Here is an 11,982-nt window from a genome sequence, read left to right as displayed (position 1 = left end):
GTCCGCACGGTTTTGCAGCTGATCTATTCAACCATACACTGTAAAAAATGACTGTGAATTTAACGGTAAAATACTGTAAAAATGCTACAGTAAAAACCTGTTAAATGGTTAACGGTAAATTCCCCTACTATATACGGTGAAAAACTGTATTAGACATTAATTTTACAGTAGCATACCGTTTTTGGAAGTGAAAAATAATTTACAGTGAATAACCGTAAATTGACATTCCCAGAATTCCCTGCGTTACATTTCAAATGTGATGTTTTTTTGTTGAAATAACTGTTTCTTCTTAGTTTTTTCTTATCAGTTTTGTATATTAGGGTTGTGTGTTACACCGAATGTTGTTAAATTAATGTTTATTGCATTATTTCAGTTTCATGTGTGTTACCGTGATGGTGTTTAGTGTTTGTGTGAATGACGCTGTGCAGCTTCTATATATGTTATTATTTAAAAGCTGCTTGTGATGGGCTTTGGTTCATCATGTGACTTTCTCATCACCTCCTGCATTTGGTGGTTATCAGTGTATTACAAAGCTACAAAACAGATTTCAGTACTTCAATAGGTTGGTATATTAACATTATATCAGTTAATGAAATTACGGTATTTAACTGTAAATTTAAGTTAAAACCGTAAAACCTCAAATGTTGCTACCGTATTTTTTACGGTAAAATTCCGGCAACCACAGCTGCTGGTTTTTTACCGTAAATTTTTACAGTGTACTAATAAGCATGAATGACTTTAGATGAACATAACACTTGTGTTGTATTGTTTTGTGATTGAGAAGAAAGTGTTGAAATTTTTTTTGCATTCTATTCTTTATGCAATCCAGCACAGCTGAAAGGATTTGAGCTTTTCGAAATTACGTTTCCTTCACTTTTAGTGTGAAAGGAACTTTTACATTTGCCAAAAATTGAACTTTTTATATGAAAAACAAACAAGCAACCCCAATACCAGATGAAAAAAAGTAACGTAACGCTTTCCTTTTTCAGGGAGTAATGCAATATTGTAATGCATTACTTTTAAAAGTAACTTTCCCCAACACTGCTAACCATAGTTTAAAAGTAAACACATGGTTTCTAAAGTTTTACAATAATAAAACCATGGTTCATTTTCATAAGGGTAGTAGCTTACATGTTTAAATGTATGATGATGTGAAATGAATTGCATATTAGTTTCAGTGTTGTGTGTGAAAGTGATGATATACATGTAATGATGTTTAAAATGATTGTTAATTCGTTGCTAAAGTTGAGTTGCATGCGCTTGTATTTGCATAGCTTGATGCCTGCACTACCCGAGTCTCACACCAGTTTATACGTCAGATATTGTGGAACAATGAATGATGCTGTTTTCAAGCACAAATGTTTAAGGCATAATAAATCACAAAAGAGTGTATTTCTTCATTCTCTTTCGGTCTGTTTGCATGTGATTAACCTGCCTCTGAGCTTCCTTTCATGTTTCTGAACTTCAGGACCTAGACGACACACACACCTGTTGCATCGATAAAAATATGAATGATAGAGTCCAGACAGATGCTCAGAAAGTTTAGACAGACCATTTGTTTGCATTTATCCAGTCTGATCAGCAGTTCTTTAATTCTTTAGACTGATTAATCCAAAATACATAAATAAATGATGTAAAGCCAGAATTTCCCCATCATCATTCGAAGACAGACTGTGAGGGTCTTGATATTTGTTGCATGCTGCGTTGCCAGTGAGTGATAAAATCAGACATGCACAAGTCACTGATCTAAATGACTTTAGGTTTTTGTTCACTTTTTCTACAACACAGAGAAAGAATCTGTGGGACAAATCCCCGAGACAAATGTGTGGGACATGTGCATGACTTCTGATTGGTTTCTTGAGGGCTCCATAAAAGGAGAGAGTATTAGGAGTCAAAGAGGCTCCTGTGAAGCAGAGAAACGGCGCAGCGTCAGCACAGAAGAGCTGGAGAACCATCATCTGTCACAGACACGAAGAAGAATTGCTGTGGAAGTAGTCTGGAAAGATACCATTGCAAAACAGAGACATGTGAGTTTGCTGCCCAAGCCCTCGAACCTCACAGAGTTTTATTACTAGACTTTGGAAATACAATAATGTGCTTTAGATGCATCAGTAACTCTGATAGAATGTAGTGTCTGATTTAACTTCTCTTTAGATGGTTTGTATTTCTCAGGCTGGTGAGTGAGAGGTTCTGGCTAAACGTAGTCTGGACAATAGTCTCTGTCATGATGGTGTACAGTTACAACACAGTTGGTGTGAGATGTAGCTATATATAGATTCATGTAGTGACCACATACTGGCAAGAAGGTGAAAGTACAAAAACAAACTTGAAAAGAGTTACAAGTGCGAAAGGAGCCTCTCCACAGGCTGAGATATATACCGGAACCCCAAATGATTCTTAAATGAGATATTGTTCTATATTGTGCATCTAAATTATTATCTTTTGTGCTTTTGTAGCTTCTTGAGCCCCTTCTTTTCTTCTTGCCATGGGCAACTACGCATTTACTGCAGGTAAGACATCCGTCTCTGCGTTCCTTCATTCATTGACCAAATACAAAATAGAGCACTGCTGCATTTTAATAACATTTGAACTAAGATAGTTTTTTTGCTCTATTGAGCTTGGTTTGCTTTGCATTTGTTTTATTTCTCATAAAATCATAATGTATATGTTATGTTGGTCTTTTTATTATTATTGATGATAAATGATAGTTTGTCCGGTGGCACCTTATTTCCCCCAGAACTGTGTTGTGTGCATTATTTTCCACATTTTGCGTCTCATCGTCACAGATGTCGAAGATTTCAAGTCCATCGTGTCGACTCTAGAGAACCAGCGCATTCTGAGCGAACACAGCAGACTGCAGAACATGCTCTCTCTGAATCATGTCAGTAAGTCAATTATCACCTATTAAATGACTGCATGAGCAAGCCGTGACATTTGAGTTATCATGCATTTAGTGTCATCCAATATAGTCACGTGTTGCCGCTGTGTCAGGATGTCCTTGAGTTATATTTAACTTCTCAGTCTTAATTGGTGTGTAAGTCACATACTGCACACATCCTAACAACTCACACATTGCTATGATTGATACTGGACAAAACAGTGTGATGCTTTCATATTAAGTTACAGTATTACTGGAATAAAATTGTCTAAGATGAAACCCTATGAGATAAGACACATTTTAGAACCTAAAACTGAAGTCTAGAGAATAAAATATCATGCTCTATGAAGATATTGAGTGCACTGTAAAAAAATGACGTGAATTTAACGGTAAAAGACTGTAAAAATGCTACAGTAAAAACCTGTTAAATGGTTTACGGTAAATTCCCCTACTATATACGGTGAAAAACGGTATTGGACATTACATGTATTAGACATTAATTTTACAGTAGTATACCGTTTTTGGAAGTGAAAAAGACCAAAAAATGTGATGTTTTGTTGTTGAACTAACTGTTTCTTCTTAGGTTTTTCTTATCAGTTTTGTATATTAGGGTTGTGTGTTACTGTCAGCACATGGCCTAGTTGTTTGTTTTTCTCAGCCATGTGCTTTAGCCCCTCCTCCTGGTTTCCTCATTACCACACCCTCTTGTTAGCCCTCATTGAGTCCTTGTTAGTGTAATTGCGCTCACCTGTTCCTTGTGTGATTTCCTCCCTATTTATAGTGCCACTTGCCCTATTGTCTTGGCTGGGTCGTGGTCATTCTTTCCCTCACTGTGGTTGTCTCTGTCTGTGGATATGGCTGATTATGTGTTCCTGTCTTCCTGTCGGTTTGTTCTTGTGCTCTAGTCTTGCCCTAGTCTTGTCTCTTGTAATTCTATGTTTTTGTATTGCTCCTTGTTTTTGGATGCGGTCTGTTTTTGACCTTTTTTTAGTATTCATTTAGTTCTCTTAGTCCTGATCTTTTGTTCATTTTTTGGTTATTTGTGTTGGTTACTTTAATAATATTTAGTCCTTTTGTTTATTCTCTTACCGTCTTGGAATAATTTGTGTTCCTGTGGAGCTATGTTTTGTCTTGTTGTGGTGTTAGAGTTCCTGTCCACTGGTTCCCTTGCCTGGTGTCTGGGGTGCTTCAGAGTTTATGGTCAACAAGTATCTGAGCTCAGCTCTCTGGTGCCTTGCTCTGGTCTCTCTCCCGGCCTGGTCTTGCCGCCTCTGCTATAGTATTCTGCCAGTTGAGGTCTGAGGCTGTTCCAGTGGCCTTCCCTAGCTTTCTGTTTGTGTTCCTGTCGTGGAATCACCTGTGCACCTCACAACCCTTTTGTATTGATCTGTTTTGTCAATAAACCCTTGTTACTCACTGCAATTGGGTCCTCCTTCCAGATCCCTGACAGTTAGTGTATTACAAAGCTATAAAACAGATTTCAGTACTTCAATAGGTTGATATATTAACATTTTATCAGTTAATGAAATTACGGTATTTAACTGTAAATTTAAGTTAAAACCTAAAACGTAAATTCTGGCAACCACAGCTGCTGTTTTTACCGTAAATTTTACGGAATTTTTTTTTTACAGTGTGTTTTGTGCTTATTACGTCTCTTTGCAGGCTGTTGAGGAAGAAACAGGACAGCAGATGAATGAAGTGACTCAGGAACCAGACCTGCTGGCCCTCAAGTTTCTGTACAGTAACACAGACACCGCAGTAAGTCTGTTTGCAAGAAAAAGCCATTGTTCTGTGGATTTTCCCTAATGGGCTTTCCAAACGTTTCCGTCAGTCGAATGCCTCAGAAGTACATTATTAGCTTGAGGTACTCCAGCAACGTACTGTTTATTCCCTGATTTTGGTTAAATGCAAGTAAACATAAATGTTAGTGTTTTATTTTGATTAATAGGCTGCACACCAAACAATTATATCGTGATTGTGTCATATATCATGATTGCGATTTGAATTTAATTTCAGTGTTAATTATTAGCAATAGGAAATAGTTTAGACTATTTTAGTCTAAAAATGTTGACTAAAATTGTAGTCGTCATTAATCTTCAGCATTCAAAACTGGATTTTTTTGGGCCTAATGCCTAAATGCCCAGTGTTGCATGTAATGCATTACTGAGTAATTAATTATTGAATTAAATTATAGTAATTATATATCATTATATTATATAGTGGGTACACTCAAACGTTTGGGATCAGCAAGACTTGTGATGTTTCTGAAAGAAGTCTCTTCTGCTCATCAAGACTTGCATTTATTTGATCAAAAATACAAAAAAAAACAGTAATCTTGCAAAATGTTATTACAATATAAAATAATGGTTTCTGGTTTAATATCCTTTAAAATATCATTTATTTCTGCGATGCAAAGCTGAATTTTACTGCAGAAATCATTCTAATATGCTGATTTATTATTAGAATTATCAACAGTTAAAACAAATATTTTTTTGGAAGCTGTGATCCTTCTTTCAGGATTCTTTGATGAATAAAAAGTAAAAAAGAACAGCATCTATTCAAAATAGAAATCTTTTCTAACAATATAAATCTTTGCTGTCACTTCTTATCAATTTAACACATCCTCGCTGAATAAAAGTTTAAATAAAAATGTACTGACCCCAGACTGTTGAACGGTAGTGTATATTGTTAGAAAAGATTTCTATTTTAAATAAATGCTGTTCTTTTGAACTTTTTATGCATCAAAGAATCCTGAAAAAAATTATCACAGCTTCCAAAAAAAACATGAAGCAGCACAACTGATAATAAAGCAGCATATTATACTGATTTCTGAAGATCATGTGACGCTGAAGACTGGAGGAATGATGCTGAAAATACAGCTGTGCATCACAGAAATACATGTGATTTTAATGTATATTAAAATAGAAAAACGTTATTTTACATCATAATAATATTTCACAATATTAAATTTTTTCCTGTATTTTTAATCAAATAAATGCAGCCTTGATGAGCAGAAGAGACTCCTGTAAAAACATTAAAAATCACTCTAATCCCAAACTTTTGACCGCTAGTGTTTCTCTCTCAATGCTGAATCTAGCCACAGCTGATAGTAATAATGAATGTAATAGAAATGCTCACTGCAGTATGGAGATGCTTTATTAGTTTGGAAATATGTCCTGGTTTGTCCCAGCTGCACCAGTGTGTCCCTCCAGCGCACAGCATCATAACCTGCACAGTGCAATGACAGCACATCTGTCTGAGAACAGGAGACCGATCGCATTCAACTCAGAGCTTACTCAGTTTACCCAAAACAGGGCATCCGTCCGGCGTGAACGTCCCACAGTCCATGCACTTCCCGTCCTGGAAGAGTGTGTAGGAGTCACAGGGGTAGGCGGTGATGGGACAGGAGCCGCTGATGGAGCTCATGTAGAGGAACACTGACCTCTGATGGTCACACTTGAAATACTCTGAGCCTGTGGAGCATTACAGAATCAGAGATGTTTAAAACCTACAGACTTCTGCAGTGTATAAATACACGGGTCAAAGACGAAAAAGGGGTTAAGCATAAAAACAATAAGTGTAACACTGCTGTAAATTGTTGTTGTTTTTCCCCACAAAAATGTATAAAGTTTTCTGTTTAATTTAATTGCAATTTTGTTTTTGTTTTTCCGAGCAAAAAATAAATATCATACATTTTCCCCTGATTTACAGAAGACACCCACTAAAATGTCATTCAGTGTAACAATCTTGTCAGGCGTATTTACAACAAAAATCAATTTATGACATATTAAAAGACTAATTACTTTCACCCCAAATAATAATTAGCTGTAACTTTATATTTTTAAAAGTTGCCACTATCCTAGGTTTCGCCCATTTGTCAGTAAGAATTCTGTACTCATTTAAAACACAATACAATTTAATATGCTCCCTTATTCTTTTATATATTTTAACATGTACGCATCAGAATAAGCATGTTTGAATTTTTACATAAATACTGTGTTACACTGAATGATAATGTAACATTAATTCAACCAAATTGTAACATTGTAGTCTCCAAAAACGTATTTGAAACCTTAAAACTAGACACTTTAAGCAACTTATACAATATATGCAATATGAAGAGACTGCTGAGCATCATGTTAGTCTGGGGCATGAAGATATTCTTTCTTTCTTATTAATAATGTTATTTTGACACTGTGAGTAGCATCTTGCAAGTAATTATGATATAATTCCTTACAATTTTTATGCGCATTACATTTGAAAGTTCAGAGAGGTATGGTTAGAAAGCAAGTCAAAATTATAATATTGAAAGACTGAAAATCAAGGTTTCTTTTTGTTTAATTTTACAAGCATTTTTAAGTTATAAGTACACAAAAATACAAACTGCTGTTCAGAAGTCTGTAAGATTTTTAATGTTTCTGAAAGAAGTCTCTTCTGCTCATCAAGGCTGCATTTATTTGATCAAAAACACAGAAAAAACTGTAGTATTGTGAAATATTATTACAATTTTAAATGGCAGTTTTCTGTTCAAAGGTTCAAAAGTGTGGGGTCAGTACTACTATTACTATTCAACTGATAAAAAGTGATGGTAACACACACACACACACACACACACACACACAGACACACACAAACGTTTACTTCATTGATGAATATGAAAGAAAGCCACAGAACGTCAAAGTCAGAGGAAACACTGGTGAACATTTCACAAAAGATGATACAACAAAAGAATGGGTCTGTCATTAGGCTAGTTAACACCTTGAGAATAAAAAAAGGACAATTCTTATTTTTTATGGAATATTACAGTGTTTGTTATAAATTATTTATTGGTGCACATATTAAAACAAACATGCCATTCCTTTATCTTCTTTGACACTCTGGGCCTCTTCAGTCACTTTAGAAAAAACACATTTTACAATTTTTTTGCTTCATCAGAATGGGATGACACTTGGTGTCTTATGTCACATTAGCTATGTGAACACACAAAAAAAATCTTGAACATGATCCGGATATGTTAAAGGGTCAAAAAATTGTTTAAAAATAAATAAATAAACAAAATAAAAATAAAAATATATAAAAAGCCTCTCTATGTATTTATGTACCGGTGGTTACACCATGACATTACACAAGTTTTTATCTTTAACGCCTCCAGGTGGCACTATTCTTACTTCAAAAGGCCTACTTTAAAGGCCTTCATTTTATTTTAATCTGAAATATTGCACTGATTGAAAAATAATAAAAAATAAAATAAAAATAATTTTGATGGAAAAAACAGCTCATAAAAATTTATCAATATTGTATAGTATCAAAATTATAAATAATAATAAAAATATATAAACAAAAGTAGGCTACATTACATTGATTTTGTTGACATTGATTGTTACATTTCAAGGCTCTGGTCCCGTATGACCATGAAGGCACCAAGTGTGACCCAAAAATGAAGAGGCCCAGAGGGTTAATAAAAATAAATAAATAAATAAATAAATAAATAAAAATAAAATAAAAGACACCACTAAATCAAAATGGACAATTCTTTTTTTGTATAGAATTTTTCAGTGTTTATTATAAATGATTTATGCATGCTCATAATTATTGTCTAAAACACACACACACACACACACACACACACACACACACACACACACACACACACACACACACACACACACGTGCCCTGACAAAGTTACCTACAGGAGCATTATGTCAACATAAGACTGCATTAAAATAACGACGTCACTAGCTGTTTATTCAAGTCTCCACCTGAATAAGTTAATGATTAACGCATGCTTCACCTGTGCACAGACAAACCTGCTGCCCGTGCTCAAGAACCAGCACAACTTTAAACCGCTCATAGCACATATTCATTTATTTAAATTTAGGGTAGAGAGGGTAATTGAAAAAAAAACATTTTATTTCAGCTAGTTTGTCGTTTGTCATTTTCATTTAGTTTAAGTTGAAGTACTAAAATAACTCAAAGTAAAAAGTGAAACCTAATAAAACTATATTTACAAATAAAAAAATAATAAAAATGACAAACTACTCATTTTATTGTATTACTAAAACTGTAAGCAAAATTAAAAACAGAAAATCTAAAAATAAAATCTAATTCAAAATACTAGCAAAAACTATAATAGTATAAAAATGACACAAAAATAAGCCTGCTTTGAACTGCAGAATGAAATGGCCTGTTCCCCTTCTACGGAACTCAACGCTGCGCCCCCTAGGGGGCACAATGGGGAATGCAGCCTGCATGACCGGTGTCTGAAGCACGTGTGAAACAACGCCAATCTATTGGTCCACTTGGCCCATGACGTCATAGGCGGGATGACCAGAAGTATAAAAGGGCACCTGCTGAATACGTCATCCACTTCGCTGTCTTCAGGAGCCGTCTGTTTGAAGTGCGTGTGAGAGACCAGGGCAGGTGAGCGCTGTGGGAGTGTGTGTTTCTGGCACTTGAGGACGTACACCATGGATAACACCCCCACGGAAACGCGATCTCGAACAGACCGATGGGGGCCCCGCTCCCTACCTCGCCCCACGTCAGCTAAAGACGGCCCTGTGTGCACGATCTATCGGTCATCTGTTTTTGGTCAGGAGCTTGCGTGTTCAGTGCTCGAGGGCTCTGAATGCGCTCATTGTGAGTGTTATCCAATGAGAAGCTCCATTCGCATTTGTCCCTCTTCTCGAGAGATGAGTGACAAGCGTTGCGTCTCGCGGTTCGGGTCCCGCTGTTGCAGAGGCACAGCGAAGGGTTGAGATGCCCTTTTTGGGTTATCGGATCCCGCGGATAATGCTCGAGTCGAGCAGCGCCTTAGGGATGTGTGCCTCCGTGTTTGGATTCTACCACTCGAGGGCATGTTCTGCTTATGCTTTTGTCTCGGCGAAGAGCATGCGAGTTACACGCTCATTGTGATGAGTCACGATGTCTAGGCTCCGCTTGCATTTGTTCCTAATCCTGAGGGACACGGGTTTGTGTCTGTTGCCGCGACACAGTTTATCTCACCTCGCGGTCATCGCTTTGATCTGCGGCATCTGCACACCCTACTATACGGGTTGTCAGATGCCACGGATATTGTTGGGTTGTTATGACGATGAAGTGTGAGCAGAGTGTTTCAGCCCTGATCCTGCAAGATCGTGGGTGGAGCTATATTCAGCTCGGCCGTGCCTCTCTAATATGCATGTTATTGTGTGTGGAGAGCCTTGCTGGGTGTGAATATATTTAAATACTCTGTGGAGAGAGGCTTGCGAGTTTTCTCTCCCAGGGTGTTTCAGCACCTAGAGAGGTTATGGGGAATATCTTTTTGCTCTGGAATATGGCGGTCTGAGGGCAGCTTTATTCTAGCCTAGCTTCTGATAACTAGGTTGGGTTCCCCTTGGCACAAGTTCTCGAGTAAGTGCTGAAGCCTTTATTTAGGAATCAGCTATTCGAGGATAGCTGTGTTCCAGCGCGGAGACCGCTTCCCTTTTAGGGTTTTTAGATTGTGGTCTCCGTGAGCCCCTTGCCTGGACTGTGCGGTCTCCCCTTCGGGGTTTTAAATAGATGGCCCACTTCCGTGGCCTGGGCAATCTTCAGCCTTATCTGAGAGAACTGCTATTCGAGGATAGCTGTGTCCAGCCCTCTAGTGCTGTGGCTACTGCTTACATCAGGCTTGATCTCGGACTATGATGTTTGTGTTCACTCTTTAGCGAATTATTTACCTCCTTAATATAGCCTTCAGCCATTGTTTTTGGCAGGACGGGCTAGCTGTGTTCTACTGCAATTGTGGTGAGCCCTCTCATGGAGTGGGCCCTTTTCCTAGCTATGTGCTAGCTCAGTGATCGCTCCCTGCTTAGGGTTTAAAGTAACGGTCTCTTGAGCCCTTACCTAGACAGTACTGTCTCCCCTCTTTGGGTCGTAAGTAGACAGCCCACTCTTTGTGGTCTGGATAGTTTCAGTCCGTCCCCCTTCTGGTAGCCCTTCCAAGGTACATAGCTATCTGAGGATATCTGTGTGCTAGTTCAGTGACTGCTCCCCTTCTTAGGGTCTTTAAGTAGCGGTCTCTTGAGCCCTTACCTAGACAGTACTGTCTCCCCTCTTTGGGTCGTAAGTAGACAGCCCACTCTTTGTGGTCTGGATAGTTTCAGTCCGTCCCCCTTCTGGTAGCCCTTCCAAGGTACATAGCTATCTGAGGATATCTGTGTGCTAGTTCAGTGACTGCTCCCCTTCTTAGGGTCTTTAAGTAGCGGTCTCTTTGAGCCCTTGCCTAGACAGTGCTATCTCCCCTGCTAGGGTAGTAAGTAGATAGCTCACTCTCTGTGGTCTGAGCAGCTCTGCAGGAAGGCTATCTTGGCTATGTTATTCTGGTCCACAAGCCTTCATAAGACTTTAGGGACATAGCTATTTGCAGATAGCTGTGTTCTAGCTCGGCAGCTACTCTCTTTACCTGGGATTTAAGTATCATCTCTTGAGCTCCTCTAGAGGCTCTCTAGTTAACCTCTTCAGTGGTCTTGTGTATCCAGGCTAGTTCTGCTCACTATTTGAGGATAGCTGTGCTCTTAACTTGGTTGGGATGTTCCACTTGATCTATTCGGGTTCCCCCGTTTCTGCCAAGTTGCGTGAGCGACCCGTGGTGTCAGTGGCATGGCCCCTTTCTGAGGAAAGGTTTTGTTTTATGTCTGTCGCTTCCTTGGTGCTCTCCCACCAGGTGGAGAGGCAAACGCCTCGGCACGGCGTGGTTGGAGTTCATTTCCCGATGTGCCCCCTAGGATTCCGCAGCATTGAGTTCCCTAGAAGGGGAATGTCTTGGGTTAAGCATGTAGCGAGAACGAGACGCTGCGCCCCCTAGCCATGCCTTCGGCCTGCCTGTCTGCATCTCCTTCAGACAGCTAAAGTGGATGATGTATTCAGCAGGTGCCCTTTTATACTTCCGGGCATCCCGCCTATGACGTCATGGGCCAAGTGGACCAATAGATTGGCGTTGTTTCACACGTGCTTCAGACACCGGTCATGCAGGCTGCATTCCCCAATGGAGAGTCTCGTTCCCTTTCGGGGAACCTTGGCTGCATGTGTAACCCGAGACGTTTTCTGCTGGCTGATCGGTAGGGGGCTATTAGGTCAGGACTCT

At 38.7% G+C, this 11,982-nt stretch overlaps 1 protein-coding gene across 1 annotated transcript in view; it reads right to left on the bottom strand.

Annotated features, from left to right (window-relative positions):
• Nucleotides 1-6,163: 6,163 nt before the first annotated feature.
• The window catches only part of LOC107572383 (T-complex protein 1 subunit zeta-like), a 41,684-nt gene continuing 35,865 nt past the window's right edge, over nt 6,164-11,982 (bottom strand). The window contains exon 13 of the mRNA XM_016258820.1: nt 6,164-6,351. Coding sequence (XP_016114306.1) covers nt 6,164-6,351 — 188 coding nt within the window. The remainder of the gene's footprint in view (nt 6,352-11,982) is intronic.

This window comes from Sinocyclocheilus grahami, unplaced genomic scaffold, assembly GCF_001515645.1.
Source record: "Sinocyclocheilus grahami isolate Dianchi unplaced genomic scaffold, SAMN03320097.WGS_v1.1 scaffold1742.1, whole genome shotgun sequence".
Classification (NCBI taxonomy): domain Eukaryota; kingdom Metazoa; phylum Chordata; class Actinopteri; order Cypriniformes; family Cyprinidae; genus Sinocyclocheilus; species Sinocyclocheilus grahami.
The sequence above is the reverse complement of the archived record's forward strand: the minus strand, read 5'-3'. Positions and strand labels throughout refer to the sequence as shown.